At 39.7% G+C, this 24,628-nt stretch overlaps 3 protein-coding genes across 5 annotated transcripts; all 3 read left to right on the forward strand.

Annotated features, from left to right (window-relative positions):
- Positions 1–316: 316 nt before the first annotated feature.
- polm (polymerase (DNA directed), mu) lies at positions 317–10,412 on the forward strand. Of its 3 annotated transcripts, XR_003298644.1 has the most exons (13): positions 317–355; positions 2,309–2,743; positions 3,271–3,442; positions 3,569–3,667; positions 3,868–4,038; positions 4,119–4,190; positions 4,268–4,388; positions 4,468–4,600; positions 4,870–4,972; positions 5,127–5,453; positions 5,536–5,619; positions 5,849–6,033; positions 7,912–10,412. XR_003298644.1 is itself a non-coding variant. In XM_026356733.1 (12 exons), the coding sequence occupies exons 2-12, from the start codon at positions 2,547–2,549 to the stop codon at positions 5,933–5,935; spliced, it is 1,566 nt and encodes a 521-aa protein (XP_026212518.1). In that variant the 5' UTR covers positions 317–355; positions 2,309–2,546; the 3' UTR covers positions 5,936–6,133. The 3 variants fall into 3 exon arrangements, 2 of the variants coding, with proteins under 2 accessions (XP_026212518.1, XP_026212519.1); XM_026356733.1 differs by lacking the exon at positions 7,912–10,412 and having other exon boundaries at positions 5,849–6,133; XM_026356734.1 differs by lacking the exons at positions 317–355; positions 7,912–10,412 and having other exon boundaries at positions 1,817–2,743; positions 5,849–6,133.
- Positions 10,413–11,300: 888 nt separating this feature from the next.
- On the forward strand, positions 11,301–14,850 carry ved (ventrally expressed dharma/bozozok antagonist). Its single transcript, XM_026354419.1, has 3 exons — positions 11,301–11,684; positions 12,382–12,677; positions 13,024–14,850. The coding sequence occupies exons 1-3, from the start codon at positions 11,459–11,461 to the stop codon at positions 13,378–13,380; spliced, it is 879 nt and encodes a 292-aa protein (XP_026210204.1). The 5' UTR covers positions 11,301–11,458; the 3' UTR covers positions 13,381–14,850.
- A 5,640-nt stretch (positions 14,851–20,490) lies between these two features.
- Positions 20,491–23,657, forward strand: purbb (purine-rich element binding protein Bb). The gene has a single exon (XM_026356591.2). The coding sequence runs from the start codon at positions 20,645–20,647 to the stop codon at positions 21,560–21,562; it is 918 nt and encodes a 305-aa protein (XP_026212376.2). The 5' UTR covers positions 20,491–20,644; the 3' UTR covers positions 21,563–23,657.
- The last annotated feature ends 971 nt before the right edge of the window (positions 23,658–24,628 follow it).

Below are 24,628 nucleotides of genomic sequence, written 5' to 3' on the forward strand. Positions count from 1 at the left end.
GAGTGAAGAGTGAAGAAGAACGAGCAGGTGTAGCTACCTGTTGGAGGCTGCAGCTGCTCAGATGGACGACTCTGAACTTCAGAGTTGTTTACTCAGATTCTGCAAGAAAGATCTTTCCAGGAATTTATTTTACAAAGACTGTGGTTGTTCACAACGAACAACTAAAGCTGACTAAAGCTGCAGCAGCAAAGAAAATGTTGGGATGTTGTTTGATTTGCATATATTTTAATTTTATAAATTTAATTTGGAGTGGGATATTCAAACCTGTAAAATATGTTCAATTATTTCTGCAGCCTATGGAGACAGAGAACTTCTCTTCATCAAGAACTGGATCAATGGTTATGATCTGAGATCCGTGAGTATCTTTATTTCCCATATTTTCCTGGTAGACATATTTTTAACTTTATCTTGTTGTTCGAGCACCTTCTTTTATTAAAATATATTTACCTCATTTTATTTCATTTTTTATTTTAAAGTTACAGTTCATTGTATTAACTTAATATCCAGACTTTTATATTTTACAAACAACATGAAAATAACTTTGTAACGTCACTAATTTATCCTTCTAACTATCGTTGATCTTCAGTCTATCGATGTAATTTATGTGTGAGGGGAAGTAAAAACCTAAATTGCTTGAACATTTAGTCCTAAAACCTTCGTGCAATCCATGTTCCGTGTGGAGGACACAGTCTCATGCTTTCAAGTGGTTATCTGTCACACCATGGTCTCACATGAAGTAGAGATTTCTCGATAATAAACATTTACTCCTGATATCTAATCAGCCAAATCTTTGAGAACTTCCTTTGTACTGGTGGGCCTGCAAGTGGTAAGAAACTGTGGCTTGTAGTACCCTGAACATATTGTCACATTCTTCAGTTATCATGTTATGAACTGGAAAATGAACATTAATGTGATGATAAACCTGGAGAAGATAGAGTCAGAATAAAAAATATATTCACAGATACCAAGTGAAGTATTGGTGCATCCCAAGGAACCGTACTGGCACCTTCCCTGTTTACACTCTACACCTTTACAAACCTGCCACATCTGACAGCTCCGGAAACAACAACACTGATGAGTGCAGAGGTCTGATAGAGCTGGTGATGGAAGCAGACCTTTAAATAGCGTGTCGTGTTCTTTTCAGTTGTGTGACAAGGACACAAAAACATGAGGTCAAAAAAAAAAAAGCTCAGCAAGTTTAAAACTTTAAAGTCACGAGACAAACGTCAGTCACTGAGAGGTAGTGCAAATTATTTTGAAATCATTGCTTTGTGTAATATTTCCACTGTACAAACGTCCAACAAGCTCATATTAAGAAAAGGGAAATGTGAAACATTTACTCTTATGCTTTTAGTACATATTCCTCATTATGCAAAACTTGAAGCCGGCACTTCTTAAAGTAGCTTTAAAAACATATTTCTACAGTCGGGTTTCACTGTTTTTGTTGTACATCTCTAGAACAGGATGTGTCACTCAAAACAAGAATTGATGATGAAAACAAATTTCATCATTAATTCTGTGTTCGTCCATAAAGTGAACACAGTAAACACTTTTCCTGTCCCTTAAACTTTTTTACATTCACTGTGGTGTAAAATGTCCATAAAATGCAACTTTTACTGCAAGTACAACATAGTGAATGCAATGAATGAGATTCACTAATGATACCACTTCATTCCTCCATGTAATCCAGATTTAAGATTCAAAACACTTTATTAATCCCAGAATATAATTGTTTAATCCAGGTTTTACTAAAACATTATCAAGTCCATTGATATTTTACTGTATTATGTACCTTTCCGCATGTTAAGCACTGCACCAGAGATGTCGGCATAGTTTAACCATAGACCAAAGTAAAGTCTGATCTGAACTGTAAAGTCTCACAGTATTTGCAACAGTGGCATCATAGGTCACATCGTTCTGACATAACTTCTCTAATGTTTAACATAATAGAAACAAATGACACAAGTGAGAGCAGCGGCGAAGGGTTGTTGGCCAGAGTGTATGAATCCAGAGCGACTGCTGCTTTAAAGATAGAGATAGTGACGCGATAAAGCATATTTATTTGCCACTGTGTGCATCATTACATCAAAAACAATAGCTGCAGGTGTTGTATGTCACACTGTGCCTGTTGGTCTTTTGTTAAAATTAGGAAGTAACAAGTCAAACGTAGGAGCTATGATGTCGACATAAAAGTCTGAACGAAGTCAACATTATTAGTAATAAATTCTAAATGAAAATGATGACAAATCTGTCCCACTTTAATGTTATAATGATAACTTAACACCAGCGTTTTTGTTTTTAATGGCAGCTGTGGGCTTCCATACCGTAGCACACGGTGCTTCGTTTCCAGTCGGAACTATTTTGATGGCGCACCTTCACACAGCTGCATCCGGTGACCCAGAAGTTTGCTGCTTTTCACTTCAGAGACTAAAACCTGTGATGACACTTACTGAACTCTCTGCAGCATCTTTATTAGAAATGAGCCAACGTTCAAAATAATATTTAGTTCCAGGTGGAAACGTCTTTTACTGAACCACAGTCCGAACATGGAGCCATTAAAGCGGAGGAAACTCGTCTCCTCTCTTGCTGGGAGCACTGGGACAGACTCCAGTGGAGACAACGTCCCAACAAAGTTCCCTCAGGTTGTTTTATTCCTGCTGGAAAGAAAAATGGGATCGAGTCGCAGAACTTTTCTGTCTCAGCTCGGTCGGAAGAAAGGATTTCAGGTGGAGGAGGCGTTCAGGTACGATGGGAAAACCTGCTAAATGAAGCAAATACATCAAAAACAACACGAGTCAATGTTGATGTCTTGGTTCAAATGAAAAATTCAGTTTGCAATACTACAGTTAAATGATCACTGCTGAAGAAATCATATATTAATACAGTATTTTATTTGTATAATGGGTCTGAGACCACTTTGAGAATTTCAAATTATTTTCATGTAAATCTGAAAATAACCTGAAACACGTGAAGATGTGTTTGTAAAATTTCAGATTCTGAACTATTAGTGTCACAAACATGTTAAATCCTTGGTTCAAAGCTCAGATCTCCTTCAGATACCTTTCAATGATGTAGGAAATAATCACTGCGGTTCTGAAGACCAGCGTGTGATGTCTTCAGGTGTCTTGTTTTTCAGTGCTCAGCTCCTCTTACATGATTGAGTGTTACATTAAAAGTTTGTGTAACGTCTCACCTGCAGCCACAGGTACGTGCATCAGGAGTCTGTGTGTCATTACAGCGAGTGTTGTGTTTAATGTCATCTCGTCACAGTGAACGAGTCACACACATCGTTTCTGAAAACAACTCTGGCAACGAGGTCAGGTCGTGGCTGAACTCGCAGGACGGGGGTCGAGCAGCTGTTCACCTTCTGGACATCAGCTGGTACACGGAGAGCATGCGAGCGGGACGTCCGGTTCAGATACTGGACAGACACAAGCTGCAGGTGAGAACAGGTCACGGTTCTACACACATCACATCCTCAAAGGTCACAGTTATAGTTGAACTGCATTAGTTTACATTTCTACTACCTAATAAAATGACAGCTGAGTGTCTAAACTTTGTCTTTCAGGAGCAGCAGATTAATGAAGCAGAGGCGATGGTGTTCTCAGTGCCCAACTACGCCTGTCAGAGAAGAACCACTCTGGAGAACCACAACGCCGTCCTCACTGTACGTCCCACCTATTTACACCTACTTAAAGCACTTAGCTAATTAATGAACAAGACTTTTGTACTTTTACGTTACAAATCCGTCATTCTGGGAAATCAATGTCTTTAAAGTGCAGGTGTGTGCGTGCAGAAAGGTGAACGGTATCATGATAGAGACATGAAACAGAGTGGGATTTGTAAGAAATGCATCTTCTGTGTTAGGATGCTTTGTCTCTTCTGGCTGAAAACGCTGAGCTGGAGGACGAGGACGGTCGAGGCGTCGCGTTCCGACGAGCCGCCGCCGTGCTGAAGGCGCTCCCCAAACCGGTGACGAGCCTGACGCAGCTGCGAGGGCTGCCCTGCCTCGGAGAACACTCTCTGAGAGTCATCCAGGTGAGTCAAACGTGTCTCGAGAATCTTACTCAACAAAGATCAAATAAAATAAAAATCCCATTTTTGTTCTGTGCTCGTAGGACGTTTTGGAGACGGGATCGTCAAGTGAAGCTGAATCTACCAAACAGTCTGAGCGGTTCAAAGCCCTCAAGGTCTGTCTGCTGTCGTCACTCAGCATAAACAGAACAAGAAAACAGTTTCATGGTCACTGCTCTGCTCTGGGTTTCAGGTTTTAACAGGCATTTTTGGAGTTGGACCAAAAACAGCAGCTTGGTGGATCCGACACGGGATAAACACTCTTCACCAGTTACGGGCTTCAGGACACACACTGAATCGAGCTCAACAAGCAGGTGTGTGTGTCTCAGACTCACGTCCACGTCCATCCTGTACTTCATCTGGTCTGTGAATAAACGCCTCGACGTCTCTCAGGTCTGGAGCACTACGATGGCGTCAACCGGCCGGTCACTAAAGCCGAGGCAGACGCCATCGGGGAGATCGTGGAGACAGCTGTCACGTCCGTGTTACCTGGCGCTCAGGTAACTCTGACGGGAGGATTCAGGAGGTAAAAGAACAAACGGTTTATTAATTGTTTCTCTTCTCGATGAAACTTTATTTATGAGGAACATGTGGAACAAATATGAGAATCAAACGTGTTGACAACAGCATCGAGGTTTTACCACTGTTCTAATCTGTAACTCAGTTGGACCTCACTTTAGTGATCTGATCCCTGGTTTTTATACTGCAGAGGTACAAATGAAGCAGTCACTCTACTGTTTACTGATATTTAATAATCTTCATTTCATAGAAGAATGAACTGATCTTTTATATTAGAGGGAAGCTGACGGGTCATGATGTTGACTTCCTGATAACTCACCCAGAGGAGGGCAGAGAGGAGGGACTGATGCCTAAAGTGGTCTCCTGGTTGGAGTCGCAGGTAAAAGGACGCGAGACAGACAAGATGCACAAATGTCCCTTTTTATTTGTACCTTGTTTTGTGAACTGAACTCTCCATCTCTCTCCATCTCTCTCCATCTCTCTCCATCTCTCTCCATCTCTCTCCATCTCTCTCCATCTCTCTTTATCTGCAGGGTTTCCTGTTGTATCAGAAAACCACAAGAAACTCGTACCTGGAGTCGAAGGACGGTCCCGCTCGTCCTGCTTCCAACATGGACCGCTTCGAGAGGTGTTTCTCTATCTTCAAACTGGCCGAGGACGAGAGACGGGAAACAAAACAACCAGAGACACGAACGGACGGTGTGACACGTCTCAGAGCATCCGAGGACGCATGCGGCCGGCAGCCAGCGCTGAGTCAGGCTGACGAAGAACCCAAACCGTGGAGAGCCGTGAGAGTGGACCTGGTGGTTTCTCCGATCAGCCAGTTCGCGTTCGCTCTGCTGGGCTGGACAGGATCCAAGGTAAAGCTCCTGTTTTAGACTCAAACAGCCGCCTGCTGCCTTCACTGCGAATGATGTTCATAGTGAGTTCATGTGTTTCCAGCTGTTTGAGAGAGAGCTGCGGCGCTGGGCAGGCTACGAGAAGACCATGTCCCTGAGCAGTCACGCCCTGTACGACAATAAACAGGTAGATACGTGCATTTTAAAACGGTGGCATGGATTTTAATTAGGTTGTAGGGTTGTTGGGTTTTCTGTTTAATTCTTTATAGTTATATTCTGTAAGGTCTTAAACCTTAAACACTGTAAAGAGACTTGAGATGATTTATTCTGTTTATTGTCACTGCACAAAAAAAACTGTAAAACTGTCCCTCATGAAAACAAGAACACATGAACATAAAGGAATTATTCTCTTACAGAGTCGATACCTGAAAGCGACGTCCGAGGAGGAGATCTTTGCTCACCTTGGTCTCGAGTACGTTCCACCTTCAGAGAGAAACGCATGACGCTGAACCGAGTCCGACCTGCAGGTTGTAACGTGGAGACAGGAGGTTAGAAGAGACGGCTGGACAGTCGCTTCAGTCTGTGCGCTGTAGTAGTGGAGGTAAAAATCTACCGTGCTGTTACCTCCAATATGAGTGATGCATTCATCTGCTGAACTATTTATCTGCTGATATTTTTAAATAAAAGATGAATAAATTCTATAGTTGTTTTATTGTCGGCTAATCGAGAAGAGTTATTATTTATTATTATGTATTATTCAGTGTCAGAGCGATGATCAATAAAACACAGCAAACAGTAGTTCAGCAATTCAGTGGCTAAATATTCACATCTCCACATTATTATTATATTAGAAAACCAGACAGCGCGTGTTGTTGTTGTTTGTCTCTCACGTCACATGCTGCAGCTCCCACATGCACACCTGTGCACCACTGACCTGTATTCTACTATCTGACTATCTACTGTAAAGAAAACCACACGGCTGTGCAGAGCTCAGACGCTGCGATATCTCTGCGTCTTTTACACCGGTTCCGTTTAAAAACACATCTGTGTCACCTCCAGCCAAACTCAGATGTGTTATATCATATGTAGATGTAGATTATGAACGACTCCCTGTTGAAACACTGAAGTCAGACAGATGGTTTAGATTCAAACTAAAGTCAAATATTAAATAACGTTCTAGAAAAGTTTTAAAAAAATCAAAACAGACTAAACTTAAAAAGTCAAATCCTCAGTGTTGAATTTCCATGTCCACAGACTTCACCCTGTGTTCTGTGTTCTCACAGTCGCTCAGACTCGTGGGCTCCTCGGTGCAGGACGACGTCTCTGTCGCGTCTCCGTCTCCCTCAGAAACGTTTGATTCACACATACGGCGTCAAAAACAGAGACGTGTTAATGGAGATGTAGGATCTCGGAGTTCTGTTTTCTCTGAGCTGCTTTTAATGCAGCTTTAAACGCTGCGTAGAGTCGTTTTTACTTTTTTACATTTTGCAGCTCGTCTGACTCGAGCTAAAAAGAAAAAAGTAGAAAACGTTGCTGTATGAGAGACAGAGGAGACGGAGGTGTGAGCACTGACACGGCCTTTGATGTTAAACCAGCATTTAGAGGTTAATGAGGCTGTTAGGAGGAGGTGAAGGAAACGCCTGCGAGTTCACACCATCACACACGGGAAACGTATGAAGCTCTCCTGAATTCTGTTATTTAAAAAGTGTTAATACAACAAGAAATCGATTATAGATTATACTGTGTATGATATTTAAATAATCTATTTACAATATCACCATCTCCAAAATAAAAGCATGTACAGCAGCATGTATCAGCTCCAAGTGAAGCTACTTCATTTCCAGGAGTAACTGAGTACATTTACTGTACTTCAGTCCTGTTTCAAGGTCCTTTAGTATTATTCACTCTGCAGCTGCTGCTTCATGCAGAGAAAACATATTCATCATTCATCTGTTTATTTATTTAGAGGACACTTTCTGTCTTCTGTGTGTAAATGCTCCTTCTCCGTGACGATGGGTCCTCGGCCCCAGTCCCAGGCTACCGCTGTCTGTGGGCTCACGGTGTCCCGCTGGGCCCGTTTTTGATTGGCTCCATTCAGACCCTTTCATGTCTAATGGGCCTGTTTGCTGCTCTGTTATGGACACAAACACCCCCCCTCCACCGCTGCACCCCCCTCAGGCCGTGACAGGAGACCGGAGGGAGACACACGTCCCGGCAGAAGGAGCTCACACATCAGTCGACTCTGCTGCTGATAGACTGAGTCAATAATCCAGAAAAAAAAAAGATCAAAACTCAGAACTGTTAACTCTGAACTGACTGTTTTCACATCCGTCACCTTCAGCCTCATTTCAAATATACAGAACTCCACCTGTTGACTGTTTATTTAGCTTTTGTGTCTAATTGAGCCTCTAATTGTGTTTTTTACTGACTGACTATCTATGTGAGGTGGCCCCTGTGACTTCTATCTCCTGATCTTCAGGCACCAAACAATCAGCCTGCAATGCGACTGTCTCTGGATGGATTCTTGTATCCACATCAAGGCAGTGATGACGCCCAATAATCATTGATCTCCACGGCCGGCAGTCTCCAGCAGTTGCCCGCCCCGTCTGTAACAGTCAGTTAAGGCCTCTTCCCATGTCCCATTGATCCCTATCAACCTCATCAAAGGCCCCTGGGGCTCCGATGGGGCCAGTAGGACTGGTCCCAGTGGACGAGCAGGCTCATCAAACGGGGGATCAGTGAGGTGTTTCTCTCAGGACAGATAGTGAATGATTCAATGTGAGATTCTACTTGGTCTCATTTATTTAATGGACTCTGTTTGTGAGATCTTTAAAAGTCACATTATTGTTAGGAACAAGTCACTGAACTACACAAGAACTAAAGAAGACGACAGTGTGAGAAGCAACATTCATTTATTTCCCTGTTGAAGCAGCTTAAAATGGAAAAGTTCAAGAATCTGAACAAAGAAAACAAAATCAGAAACAGCTGATTGATCCAGTTAAAGTTCAAAGAGTGTCGATCATTCGTTTTCTCTCCTTCACCCCCGTCTGTCTTCATGTCTGTGTCTGTATGTTGCATCATGGGGTGGATGAGTATCAGCGTCCGCCTGCTCCACCTTATCATCTCCATCCGGATCTGTGACCTGCAGCTCTTTGATGTGAAGCAGACGAGGATCCAGAGACACCAGATCTCTGTGAGTCTGTATTAACTGAAGTTTGGTGTGAAAGAGGCTGGTACTGCAGAGGAGCAGTAACTGTACACAGACACGTGTGCTGCAGGAAAGAATGCAGTATTCATGTATTCACTCAGAGCACTGAGTACATGAGTACTCAGAGCACTGAGTACACGAGTACTGAACCGACCGTCAGGCTGCTACGAGTTCACTGTAAATAGAGAAATCTCACTAAATACTACAAAAGTACTGTAAAGCAGAGGTGGAGGGAGTAGCAATGTGAAACGTACAAAGTTCAAGTACTTCATTAGAGGTACTTAGTTACTAAAGTTACTACTAGTTAATAAAAATACTGTCCATCCATAGACTTGTCAAAGTAAATATAGTACTTTCATTACCACAGTGTATAAATACTGTATTACACATAAATCCTGCATCAGACACTGAAGTAAAAGTACTGAGGAAGTAAAAGTACTTGAATAATGACTTGATTGAGATAAATGAACTCTAAGATAAAGGTGCAGCTGGTTTTAACCCTTCGTGTTCTGATGATGGTTCATTCACAGTAAAACATCAGTATTAATACTAGTATTTAAAGACATTAGTACTTTGTACTTCAGTGTTGGAGTAAAAATACTTTTAGCTTTGTGCTGATAATCTTTTATTCTGTGGCGCCTTGAATCACCGTCTTGTCTCTTGGGGTTTTGTGATCGAGTTAAGACCCTGATAAGGACCTGGACGCGGACCCCGCCTGTGAACTGGTCCTGATGGACCCGGGACCCGGAGGAACGGGTCCGGCGCTGCTTTGTGTGTAAATGCATCACGGGGACTCGGTCTGTGTGGGTTTTAAGGATTAATGAGCTCAATCACGAACGGATCCGTGCGCGCTCCCGTCGCGCCTCCAGACGCGCCGTCTGTGCGCGCAGCGTGGAGCGCGCAGCGTGGAGCGGAGAGGCGCGGGGCTAATGGCTCATTACGGATCCTGGGACACTTCAAAGGCGCCGAGTGCTTTGATAACAACGCACCCAAGATGAGACGGGGGGGGGACACCTCCATAAAACCTGTGACTGTCTGCTGTGGGGGTGTCAGCCCCTCCCCAGGGAAAATCAGAGCTCCCAGGTTTCTTCATGTCTGTAGAAAGAGTTTAACAGGAAAACAGATTTAATCCTAACACCCCCCCCCCCCCAGTTCTAGTATCTGATAAATTACTGAACAGTACTTCAGAATGAATATTTTTACATCTGAGTACTTCCTCTGTCACTCTTTTGCAGTAATGTTTAGTACTTTTGTCCTGTGGTTTTTCTCAGGTTCTATCCACAAGTTTACTGAAGTGTTAAATACATTTAAAGTACTGTAGAGTACTCGCATTAAGTATTTTGGAGTCACTACATTTATCTTAGTGAACATTTGATGATGCAGTAAATGAGACCATAGTATTTAAATGTATCTCTGTAGTACTGCTGTTTCACTACAGATGATCAAAGTACTGCTACGTGTGTACTTTAAAAAGCACGTTTACTGTTCATTACTTCATCACACTTCACATTTACTGTGATTAGTAATCAGAAACATCACTGAAGGATCTTTTTTGTCAGGTAAATCTGAAGCCGGACGGTCACACATCTTTAAAACCATCACTGGGTTTAAGATCAGTGGACGTCTTTAATCTGAGGATGATCCGGGATTATCCTGTCGTCACATTAATTCACTCACCGCTCGTTGTGTTGGTCACAATGAACCGAAGGCCTCAAGCTTCAAATGCAGATAATTCAAGATGAATATACGACTACTCAAGTAAAACTACTCAAGTAAATGTGCTTTAAATAAATGTGCTTTAAATAAATGTGCTTTAAATAAATGTGCATTCAAAGTAAATAACCAACAATCTGCTGCTACAAATATACTTTAAGATTCACACAACGTGAAGATAAATACTACAAAGTACTACAAAGTTAAAGTAGTAATATAATGGTAAAAATGGTCTATTGTAAATAAAGGTACATGAAAAGTACTCTGATGAGATGTACTTAGTTTCTTTACCATGTCTTAACATGTAAATACTCTTCTAACTGCATTGTAATATTTTCAAGTCATTTAGTGTTTAAGTGTTTTAGCTTCAAACATATTATTAGTTTATATGAATTTTAATACGTGTAAACATCTGTTTGATAACTGTCATTAAATACTGCACTTGTGTAAATGTACTTTGTTACTATCCACCACCAGAAGTACATGTTTAACTTATTAAGAGAAGTTTTATTCTAGTATTTATTTAACATTTATTAAATACATGAAGTTTCTACATGTAATTCTAATAATAAATAATAAATATTACAAACTGCTGATGTAAAATAAAAACAGATAAATACAGTTCTAAATACAACTGTATCACAGTATGTGATGTACTTCCATAGAGTACTCTGTACTGTAAATGTAGTACTGCAAACAGTACAGTTTTCCCTCTGAACTGTAGTGGAGTACAAGTACACGGAAACATGTCAAATAAAGTACAAGTACTTCTAGTTGCTCCTGTTTACAGTAGGATGGTTGGGGGGGGGGCTGCGGACAGGTGAGCTGAGGTGAGTCTATGATCTGTTTCTGGAGGCAGGAAGGAGCAGGGTGGGGGGGTGGGGGGGTCCAGACTCACTGGAGCCGCCCTGTAACAGCCTCATTGAGACTGAATGAGACGTCTTAATTACTCCAGTTGTGAAAACTGGGTGGGGGGGTGGAGGAAGTGAGCTTTGATCTCCGGGGCTGAGGGACCGGGACGCCCCCTTTAAAAGCGGCCCGGCCGCGGACCGGGGGCAGTTTGGACTAAGACCGACCTGAGGAACCTTCAGCTGCACGTCGAGACATGAGAGCGCGGTTCTCCATCGAGTGGATGGCTCAGAGCAGCCTGGACTCTGGATCCCAGAGCTGCAGCACGCAGCCCGAGAGTCTGCCGGGTTTCTACTGCAGACAGAGGCCAGAACCAGAACCAGAACCAGAACCAGAACCTGGACCTGGACAGGAGCGCAGAGGAGGACACGATGTGTACAGGCTGAGCTCTGTGCAGCTCCAGACCCCTCACAGTCATCAAGGTACGGTCCTGATCCCTGATCCCTGATCCCTGATCCCTGATCCCTGATCCCTGTCCTGTACTGAACCACTACAGACCACTGGGACTGGGCTCAGATGTAGAGTGGTTAAAAGTAACGAAGTACATTTAATCTAGTACTTTTACTTATTATTAGTGGTATTTTTTACTTACTCCTTAGGTAAAGTACCTTTTATCAGGTTTTTCTCACCGTAGCTCTACTTCAAGTACTTTTAAAGTACAGTACCTTAATTTACTCTACGAGTGAAGTTTTGAGGATCTTTTTATTTACGATTATCAGCAGATTAATCCATGATTCAGTTTTAAAATGAGCTCCATTAATAATAATAATAATAATAATAATAATAATAATAATATAATATATTCATGTATAATGAGAGTCACACTGATCTTTTCTAAGACCGAGTACTTTTACTTTCAGTTACATTGTCAATGCTGGACTTGTACTAGTACAAGTATTATCACAGTGTAGTATTAGTACTAGTATTGTCACAGTGTAGTATTAGTACTGGAGTATTGTCACAGTGTAGTATTAGTACTGGAGTATTGTCACAGTGTAGTATTAGTACTGGAGTATTGTCACAGTGTAGTATTAGTACTGGAGTATTTTCACAGTGTAGTATTACTACTATTATTAGTACTTTTACCCTTGAATGTGGAAGAAAAACAATCATTTTAAGTGATTTTGTCTTTGTTTCTTCCAGAGGTCGGATTCAGCAGCGGGACAGAGGAGGAGACCTCTGGGTACGAGAGTGAAGGGGGTCATTCCCTTTCACCCCCCACCCCAACTGCCGACTGCACCCCCACCTCATCGCCGCCGCCCTTCCCTCCATCCCCTCCGTCGGGCAGGAGACCTCGTACGGCCTTCACTGCGGAGCAGATCAGCAGCCTGGAGGCGGCCTTCAAGAGAAACGCTTACCTGGGGACACAGGACAAAGCAGATCTGTGCAAACAGCTCAACCTGTCTGACAAACAGGTAACGGTCATTAAGAAGACATTTATTATTAATATACACCGTGTCTACTGGACGAGCCTGTGGGGGCAGTGCTATGATCTGGGGCTGCTGCAGTTGTTCAGGTCGAGGTCAGCTGACTACTGAATATACTGAAGGACCAGGTTATTAATCAATGTCCTGTAATGTCAGCATTCAGTGGTTCAGGGAGCAGGACTCATCATTTTCACACATGGATTGTTCCACCACAGTCCAGACCTGAACCCCATTGAGAATCGTTAGGATGTGCTGGAGACTTGGTGCAGTGTTTTCTGTTTTCTACATAATAATCTCTTATCTGAACTTAATATTGTTCATTTTTCTGTCTCAGATCAGAAACTGGTTTCAGAACAGGCGGATGAAGCTGAAGAGGACGGTGCAGGACGCCCTGGCTCACGCCTGTCAGGCCAACGTCGCCTCTCAGTTCATGCATTACCCCAAGCTGCAGGCGTACAGGCCGAGCCCCTACCCCCGATACCACTCAGCAGCAGCACAGGAGGGTCCGGCGGCTGCTTCCTACCTCCACCCTCACAGCCTGCAGTACAGCTCCCCTCTGCCCAGTGTCTCCACGCTGCCCCTGGACTCTTTCTACCAGTACAGCCTCCCAGGAGTCATGCTGCCGTCCACCACGACTCCGCTCATGGGATCCTGTCCGACTTATCCTCAGTATTACTCCCACTGCCAGTGACGACGCTGCTGATGTTCACTGTGAAAAGACTGTGTTTTATTTTTGGAACACAAAATGTTCTCATCTTATCCTAATAGGATCAAAGCTAATTGTTTATTAGACACAGTCGCTGCTGTGGAGCTTAAATCAGAATCTGGAATCAAATATAAGAGTTATAAGTGCAATATTATGATTTATGTGTTTAACTGATGTATAGTTTGGATCTATTTAATTTTCTGTCTATGATAGATTTTTGTTGATGTGTCACTGTGAGATCAGATGTTAAAATAAATAGTTTTTAATACTTGTGCTGTTTTTATTCATATTATTCACTAATACTGAGCTTTAGATACTTACTCCCAGTTTTACCTGGGGTGGGATGTAACTAAGTACATGTACTTCTTTACTTGAGTATGAAAATTACAACTTGCTGCATCGTTTTTTTTTTTGTTTGTTAATTAACTTCTAAGAATACAAACCTACCAACACAACCACCACTACATAACAATAATAATGATATAGTAGTTGTAGTTTTTATTACTATATTTTACAATTGTACGGAGGGATTTGACTTGACGACATAGTATGATGATGATTGTTCAATGCACATGTTGTGTTGGGGGGGGGGTTGTGGGTGTTGAGAGTAGGATGCAGGTTTGTGTTTAAGGACGTGTTGGTTTGACAGCAGCTCCTTTTAAATATGTGTCAAATATTCTATTTTAATTTGATAACTATATTTGTAGAACTGGAACCTGGAACTTACTCGAATATGTACATTTACATTTTTAAGATTCTAAAGTGAAGAGTCTCAATGGTCCAAATAGGTGTGAAAATAAAAATTACACATCTAGTTTATAACCACAGGACTTATGAAGTGTAACAGACAGCTGCAGGAACACACTTCAGACTGGCAGTGGTCTATTTTACAGTTGTGGTTTCACTCCTGAACTCACAGGTGCTCATTACACAGTCAGAGAATCAACAGGAAACTTACCTGAGCTGCAGGTGGGCCTATGCTGCCACCCACAGACTGAGCTGGGTATTGCAACAACAATGTTTTAATATGATAATTATTAATTTTAAATTCTCCTCGGGTTTGATATTTTGACTTTTACCTTGTAAGTCGCTTTTGATAAAAGCGTCTGCTAAATGACTGAATGTAAAGTTAGTTTTTGGATTATCTGTAGTATTATTCTGAATATAATATTACTGTATAATTGTATAATTATTGCTTTTATGCATTACAAAGACCTGTCTGTGCAGAAATGTCATCGGTCACTCAACACTTTGTGTTGCCCACTAGTAATATTAATTACTATTAATTAATTTCTAATCAGGAGCTACTTCTCTAATCTCTAACTACACATAGACATTTAGTTTAAAATGTACCTTAATGAACTGAACTGGGCCAAATTAGTTCTAAGAAATAAATAAATCTAATTGGATGATATATTGTTTGAAGCAGTACTGATACTTGTAGTGAAGTACTTTCTTTGTAAAAACAAAGTGTGAAATGTGTCGACAGAACATATAAAACATATAAAACATATAGAACATATAAAACATATAAAACATATAGAACATATAGAACATATAAAACATATAGAACATATAAAACATATAGAACATATAGAACATATAAAACATATAGAACATATAGAACATATAAAACATATAAAACATATAGAACATATAGAACATATAAAACATATAGAACATATAAAACATATAGAACATATAGAACATATAGAACATATAAAACATATAAAACATATAAAACATATAGAACATATAGAACATATAAAACATATAAAACATATAGAACATATAAAACATATAAAACATATAGAACATATAAAACATATAGAACATATAAAACATATAAAACATATAAAACATATAAAACATATAGAACATATAGAACATATAAAACATATAAAACATATAAAACATATAGAACATATAAAACATATAAAACATATAGAACATATAAAACATATAAAACATATAAAACATATAAAACATATAAAACATATAAAACATATAGAACATATAGAACATATAAAACATATAGAACATATAAAACATATAAAACATATAGAACATATAAACATATAAAACATATAGAACATATAAAACATATAAAACATATAGAACATATAAAACATATAAAACATATAGAACATATAGAACATATAAAACATATAGAACATATAAAACATATAAAACATATAGAACATATAAAACATATAGAACATATAAAACATATAAAACATATAGAACATATAAAACATATAAAACATATAGAACATATAAAACATATAGAACATATAAAACATATAAAACATATAGAACATTAGAGTGACATACAGAAGTGGAGGTAGGAGTACACAGGTGGACTTCATCCTATGTAGACGAGGTCATTTGAGAGAGGTTAGTGACTGCAAAGTGGTGGTAGGAGAGAGTGTAGCCAGACAGCACCGCATGGTGGTGTATAAGATGACTCTGGAGGTCAGGAAGAAGAAGAGAGGGAAGTCAGAGAAGAAGACCAAGTGGTGGAAGCTAAAGAATGAAGAAACTTGTGAGGAATTCAGACAGAAGTTGAGACAGGTTCTCGGTGGTCAGGATGAGCTTCCAGATGACTGGGAAACCACAGCAGAAGTTATCAGGGAAACAGGTAGGAAGGTGCTAGGTGTGTCATCTGGAAAGAGGAAAGAAGGTAAAGACACTTGGTGGTGGAATGAGGAAGTACAGGAATGCATCCAGAAGAAGAGGTTAGCTAGAAGGAAGTGGGATGTAGAAAGGACTGAGGAAAGTAGACAGGAGTACAAGGAAGCGCAGCGTAGAGTGAAGAGGGAGGTGGCAAAGGCCAAACAGAAAGCTTACGATGAGCTGTATGACAGGTTAGACACAAAGGAAGGAGAGAAGGACTTGTACAGGCTAGCCAGACAGAGAGATAGAGATGGGAAGGATGTGCAACAGGTAAGGGTGATTAAGGACAGAGATGGAAAGGTACTAACAACCCAGGAGAGTGTGCAGAAAAGATGGAAGGAGTATTTTGAGGATCTGATGAATAAGGAAAATGAAAGAAGGGAGGAAGATGTGGATGTTGTGGAGCAGGAAATAGCAGAGATTGGAAAGGATGAGGTTAGGAAGGCTCTGAAAAGGATGAAGAGTGGAAAGGCTGTTGGTCCTGATGACGTACCTGTGGAGGTGTGGAAGTGCTTAGGAGAGACAGCAGTGGAGTTTCTAACCAGTTTGTTCAATAGGATTCTAGAGAGTGAGAAGATGCCTGAGGAATGGAGGAGAAGTGTTCTGGTTCCGATCTTTAAGAACAAGGGTGACACGCAGAACTGCAGCAACTACAGAGGAATAAAGTTGATGAGCCACACAATGAAGCTGTGGGAAAGAGTAGTGGAAGCCAGGCTTAGGAAGAAGGTGGAGATTTGTGAGCAGCAGTATGGTTTCATGCCCCGTAAGAGCACCACTGATGCCATTTTTGCTTTGAGAATGTTGATGGAAAAGTACAGAGATGGTCAGAAGGAGCTGCATTGTGTCTTTGTAGATTTAGAGAAGGCGTATGACAGGGTGCCGAGGGAGGAGCTGTGGTACTGTATGAGGTCGTCGGGAGTGGCAGAGAAGTACGTCAGACTAGTTCAGGACATGTATGAGAGAAGTATGACGGTGGTGAGATGTGCTGTAGGTCAGACAGAGGAGTTCAAGGTGGAGGTGGGACTACACCAAGGATCAGCTTTGAGTCCCTTCTTGTTTGCTATGTTGATGGACAGGCTGACAGATGAGGTCAGACAGGAATCTCCCTGCACAATGATGTTTGCGGATGACATTGTGATTTGCAGTGAGAGTAGAGAGCAGGTGGAGGAACAGCTGGAAAGGTGGAGGTTTGCTCTGGAAAGAAGAGGCATGAAGGTCAGTGGTAGTAAGACAGAATACATGTGTCTGAACGAGAGGGATCAAGGTAGAAGCGTTAGGTTACAGGGGGCTGAGGTGAAGAAGGTGCAGGAGTTTAAGTACTTGGGGTCAACAGTTCAGTGTGATGGAGAGTGTGGAAAAGAGGTGAAGAGGAGAGTGCAGGCAGGTTGGAGCGGGTGGAGGAAAGTGTCAGGAGTGTTGTGTGACAGAAGAGTGTCAGCAAGACTCAAAGGAAAGGTCTACAAGACAGTGGTGAGACCAGCTCTGCTCTATGGGTTAGAGACGGTAGCAGTGAGAAAGAGACAAGAGGCTGAGATGGAGGTAGCAGAGATGAAGATGTTGAGGTTCTCCTTAGGAGTGACCAGGTTAGACAGAATAAGGAACGAGTACATCAGAGGGACGGCTCACGTTGTCTGAGTTAGTAACAAAGTCAGAGAGGCCAGACTGAGATGGTTCGGACATGTTCAGAGGAGGGATAGTGAGTATATTGGTAGAAGGATGTTGGAGATGGAGCTGCCAGGCAGGAGGACAAGAGGACGACCAAAGAGGAGATATATGGATGTCTTAACAGAGGACATGAGGTTGGCTAGTGTTAGGGTAGAAGATGTTCATGATAGAGTTAGGTGGAGAAGGATGATTCGCTGTGGCGACCCCTGATGGGAAAAGCAGAAAGAAGAAGAAGAAGAAGAACATATAGAACATATAGAACATATAGAACATATAGAACATATAGAACATATAAAACATATAGAACATATAAAACATATAAAACATATAGAACATATAAAACATATAAAACATATAGAACATATAGAACATATAGAACATATAAAACATATAGAACATATAGAACATATAGAACATATAAAACATATAGAACATATAAAACATATAAAACATATAGAACATATAGAACATATAGAACATATAGAACATATAAAACATATAAAACATATAGAACATATAAAACATATAGAACATATAAAACATATAGAACATATAGAACATATAGAACATATAAAACATATAAATATATAGAACATATAGAACATATAGATAATATAGACAAACATAGAACATATAGACATATAAACATATAGAACATATAAAACATATAAAACATATAGAACATAACATATAGAACATATAAAACATATAAACATATAAACATATAGAACATATAAAACATATAAACATATAAAAATATAAAACATATAGAACATATAGAACATATAGAACATATAAACATATATATAAAACATATAGAACATATAGAACATATAAATAAACATATGAACATATAAAACATATAAACATATAGAACATATAGAACATATAGAACATATGAACATATAAAACATATAAACATATAAACATATAAAACATAAACATATAGAACATATAGAACATATAGAACATATAAAACATATAAAACATATAGAACATATAAAACATATAGAACATATAGAACATATAAAACATATAGAACATATAAAACATATAAAACATATAGAACATATAAAACATATAGAACATATAAAACATATAGAACATATAAAACATATAGAACATATAAAACATATAAAACATATAGAACATATAAAACATATAGAACATATAGAACATATAAAACATATAGAACATATAGAACATATAAAACATATAAAACATATAGAACATATAAAACATATAAAACATATAAAACATATAAAACATATAGAACATATAGAACATATAAAACATATAGAACATATAAAACATATAGAACATATAGAACATATAAAACATATAGAACATATAGAACATATAAAACATATAAACATATAGAACATATAAAACATATAGAACATATAGAACATTAGAACATATAAACATATTAAAACATATAAAACATATAAAACATATAAAAAATATAACATATAGAACATATAGAACATATAAAACATATAGAACATATAAAACATATAAAACATATAGAACATATAAAACATATAGAACATATAAAACATATAGAACATATAAAACATATAGAACATATAAAACATATAAAACATATAGAACATATAGAACATATAAAACATATAGAACATATAAAACATATAAAACATATAGAACATATAGAACATATAAAACATATAGAACATATAGAACATATAAAACATATAGAACATATAAAACATATAGAACATATAAAACATATAAAACATATAGAACATATAAAACATATAGAACATATAAAACATATAGAACATATAGAACATATATAACATATAAAACATATAGAACATATAGAACATATAGAACATATAAAACATATAGAACATATAAAACATATAGAACATATAGAACATATAAAACATATAGAACATATAGAACATATAAAACATATAGAACATATAAAACATATAAAACATATAGAACATATAAAACATATAGAACATATAAAACATATAGAACATATAGAACATATAGAACATATCGAACATATAAAACATATAGAACATATAGAACATATAAAATATATAGAACATATAAAACATATAAAACATATAGAACATATAGAACATATAAAACATATAGAACATATAAAACATATAGAACATATAGAACATATAAAACATATAGAACATATAAAACATATAGAACATATAGAACATATAGAACATATCGAACATATAAAACATATAGAACATATAGAACATATAGAACATATAGAACATATAAAACATATAAAACATATAGAACATATAAAACATATAGAACATATCGAACATATAAAACATATAGAACATATAGAACATATAAAATATATAGAACATATAAAACATATAAAACATATAGAACATATAGAACATATAGAACATATCGAACATATAGAACATATAGAACATATAAAACATATAGAACATATAAAACATATAAAACATATAGAACATATAGAACATATAAAATATATAGAACATATAAAACATATAAAACATATAGAACATATAGAACATATAGAACATATAGAACATATAAAACATATAGAACATATAGAACATATAGAACATATAAAACATATAGAACATATAAAACATATAGAACATATAGAACATATAGAACATATAGAAAATCCAACGTAACGAGACGTACGCGAACGGAACCTCGGTCTCAACCAATGGCGGACGAGAGACGTATCTACATGGGTGTGACTGGCAAAGCAGAAGAACCAATAGGAAGGCCGTCACCGCCGCAACGTGTGGAAGTGACAGACAGCCGGACCAATCACAGCGCTCCCCGGAGTGCGCTGATAGCGAGCTTGAAGGGGGCGCGCGCCGCCTGGACACACGCAGCAGCGCGAGGCAGAAGCCGAATGGTGGAGCTGAAGATGGCGGATGGAGACAGCGGGAGTGAGCGCGGCGGAGGCGGCGGAGGAGGAGGCGGCGGCGGCGGCGGCTTCCAGCACTTCCAGAGGGACCAGGAGACCCAGGAGCTGGCGTCCAAGCGCCTCGACATCCAGAACAAGCGCTTTTATCTGGACGTCAAGCAGAACAGCAAGGGCCGGTTCATTAAAATCGCCGAGGTCGGGGCCGGGGGCTCCAAAAGCCGCCTGACCCTCTCCCTGTCGGTGGCGGCGGAGTTCCGCGACTACCTCGGGGATTTCATCGAGCACTACGCCCAGCTGGGGCCTAGCAGCCCGGAGCAGATCGCTCAGGCCACCGTTGGCGAGGACGGCGGGCCCAGGCGAGCGCTGAAGAGCGAGTTCCTCGTCCGGGAGAACCGCAAGTACTACCTGGACCTGAAGGAGAACCAGCGGGGGAGGTTCCTCCGGATCCGGCAGACCGTCAACCGCGGACCTGGCTTCGGAGTCGGGGGCCCCGCGGGCGGCATGCTGGCCGGCCAGACCATCGCCCTCCCGGCCCAGGGCTTGATAGAGTTCCGAGACGCCCTTGCTAAGCTCATAGATGATTACGGAGGAGACGACGACGAGCTGGCCGGGGGCGCAGCCTCCGGGGGCTACGGGGAGCTCCCCGAGGGCACCTCCATCATGGTGGACTCCAAGCGGTTCTTCTTCGACGTCGGGTCCAACAAGTACGGAGTGTTCCTGCGTGTGAGCGAGGTGAAGCCCAGCTACAGGAACTCTATCACCATCCCCTTCAAAGCCTGGAGCAAGTTCGGAGGCGCGTTCTGCAGATACGCCGAAGAGATGAAGGAGATCCAGGAGAGGCAGAGGGACAAGATGTACGAGAGGAGAGACGAGTCCGAGGGGGACGAGGTGGACGACGACTGAGGAGCCGGAACAGCTGTTAGTCCAGTTACAGATGTGCAGCGTAGGGGTAATTTGCAAAACAAAAAAGACAGAGAAGTGCATGACAAATCGTGCTGTAATAGCTACTAAAGTATCGTGGCGTTCAAAAAAGTACATGTGCAGGGAGTCGTCGGTGTGTTATCCTAAAGTGTGCAGGGTGGTGGTTTGTGTGAATCCATGGAAGTGGACTAAATGTGTAAATGAGGTCAGTCTGATGGGCTGAAAACACACAGAGAGAGAGATTTAATGTTTAAAAAGAAAAGAAGAAGAAGAGAATATACTAAAACCAGCAAATTGGTTTTTATAACTACAAGTGAAACCAATGAATGCTTCCTGTTTGCAACATAGATTCTATTTAAAGAGTGAGGAGTCAACCTGTTTAAGATGTTTTCCTTCTTATTCCTGTTAAAGTCCAGGTCTTTGCTCAGTCGGCAGTTTTGTGTGGATTCTTGCAAGTGAGTCAGAGGAATGTAGAGAAAGCTGCAGATGGAGGGATGTCAAACAGCAGCAGGCCGCTAATTGAAAAGATGACCCAAAATGTTAGGGGAAGTTAGTGAGAGGATTATCTGTAAGCCCGAACAACACGGGCCCTGCAGACTAAATGAAAGCTTTGACTCCAGCGGTCAGCTACAGCGGGGGTCAGCTGGGTTTTATGTTATACATACAATCTAAGCAATATTTCTTCAAGGCCGAAATGTTTTCAGCAAGTGAGGAGGAGCAGTTTCCCGTCACCAGAGCATCCCTGGTGTTTGGGAACGACCACTTGGGAAAGCCAACGTGTGGGGAGACGACTGTGTTTTAGTGTGCATTCTGTGGGAGCCCCCCCCCCCCCTCAAAGGGACAACATACAGATACATATATGGGACTTTTAATGCTCATCTGCTCCCACGTGCCGCTACAGGGGTCCAAATGTCTGACAGTTGGACGGGAGCATCACACGATGAGTGATGAGTTTTCCCACCGTCAGTCTGTGCGTCGTGGCCTGAGCTGGACGGACGGACGGACGGACGTCTTCTCCAGCTCAGGCCGTTTTCTGACAGAACATCTTCCAACGTGTGAAGGCCCTGGACACATTAATGGCTGTTTTCTTTTTGTGTTTGTTTTTTCAAAAGAGAACTTTATTAAAATGAGATTCTACTTATAGGAAGAAAAATATTACCAAACAAACCAGCAGAAGATATTTTGAACTATTCATAAAAATGTACTGTGTAAAAGGAATTTCAAAATAAAAGAAAAGGTTAATTTCTTAAAACAAAGATGTGACTCAAACCTCCAGATCCAGACTTTTTCATTTTGTTTTTCTAGACTGAAAATATAACACTTCCGTAATTAAAATGAGTTAAAATGCAATAACAAATGTTGTGGCTGTATATTTTTAAATCTGTATTCACAGGAAGGAGCGATTATTGTTACTGCCGATGGTTTTGACAATAATTTTGTTGTTTGACTAATTCTTAGTCTAAAATGTCTATAAATGCAGCAGCCAAATAATTTAGAATTACAGTGATTAAAAATCAGGATAATTACTTTAAGAAGCTGAAATCTGAGAACATTTGGTGTTTTTACTTGATAAACGGCTTCAATTATTTAATTTTGAGATTATGATCATCACGTGTTGTGTTTTGTCATTTTACTGGCTGATTAATCTTTTATATAATAACATTATATTTTAGACATCTTGTAATAAAGTGGGAGTCTGATATCATTGATTTGTACTGTTTAAAAATAGGTGAAGTCGCCCTTTAAAGTATCCACAGTTACAGTACTCACGCTTCATGTTGTTATTTTAATTATGTGTATTATTAAGTACTGTACTTCAGTACAGGTAGAGTATCGTTCTGAAAAGGGCCGAGCTGCATAATGAGTACTTTTACTTCACAGGACTGTGTATTAGAGTATTTCTACACTGTGATACTCAAGTAAAACATCTCAGGTGGAGGTCATTCTGTTCATTTTTCATATACAGTATAGTTTAAGTCTGAAACCTTAATGAACTCTACATCAGGATATTTTAATCACTTTAATCAGTTCCTTCCAGCTGTTTTATCAAATAAATCTCTGGTTTCAGCTTCTCAAATACGCACATTTTATTTTTTTGTCTGTTCAAATCCAACGTCTCATTGGGCTCTGAGAAGCTGTGGTGAACTTTGTCACTGATTTCATGATTTCTTTATAAAGAAAATGATTAATTGAAATAAATTGTTAGCTGCATCTAACAACTTGAGCTGCTCGAAGCCATGGTTGGATGAACAGAGCAGCCGTGGGCCCCTGGTGACCCCCCAATATACACGGTAATATTTTTCTCAGTTTGCTATGACAGAAAACGCAGCGTCTTTCTATGGAGGCTGAAGTCATTTTTAAATCTCTAATAACACAAGTTCATCATGTACGAACAGGTTAAAGTATTAATATTGTGGGAACTTGATCATTTCCTGTAACATCACAAGCTGCTCTAACAGCGTGTGCGTTAGAGTAGTAACAGCAAAGGTGTTTTTCAAGCTTTTTCTGCCATTTTATACTTTAAACAATCAGTTATTAAAGTTATTAAATATATCTGTAATGGTTTACATATATAATAATGTACGTAATAATATGAAACATAATTATAATACAGTCATCTGAAACGTCCTCTGCAGCTGTCAACGGTCCAACAGTTCCAGTGTATTTATGATTAAGCTAATTACAGTAGGGAAACTGGTTTCGGGGTCTGGGGCCCTCTGGGCTGTTTCCTGCTTCACATTTAGGAACCCGACCTTCTGCAAATTGAATTTTGGGTTCAGATCAGATTAAACGAGGAAAAGAATTCACTCATTACATCAGGAAAGAGTGAAAATGACATGAAATGATATTTGTAGCCGTGGCAGGAGTTGAATATCAGATAGTGGTTCCAGTCGGGTATGAGGAACATATGCTTACAGTTGCTCTCCCCCCAACACACACACACACACACACACACATCATTTGCAGTGACACAGCAGCTGTCTCTGAAGTTAATGAAGAGTATCTGCAGGAAACAGCTCCGCACAACAAGAGCTTGTTCTCGAATCC

This window comes from Anabas testudineus, chromosome 12 (genome assembly GCF_900324465.2).
Source record: "Anabas testudineus chromosome 12, fAnaTes1.2, whole genome shotgun sequence".
NCBI classification, from domain to species: domain Eukaryota; kingdom Metazoa; phylum Chordata; class Actinopteri; order Anabantiformes; family Anabantidae; genus Anabas; species Anabas testudineus.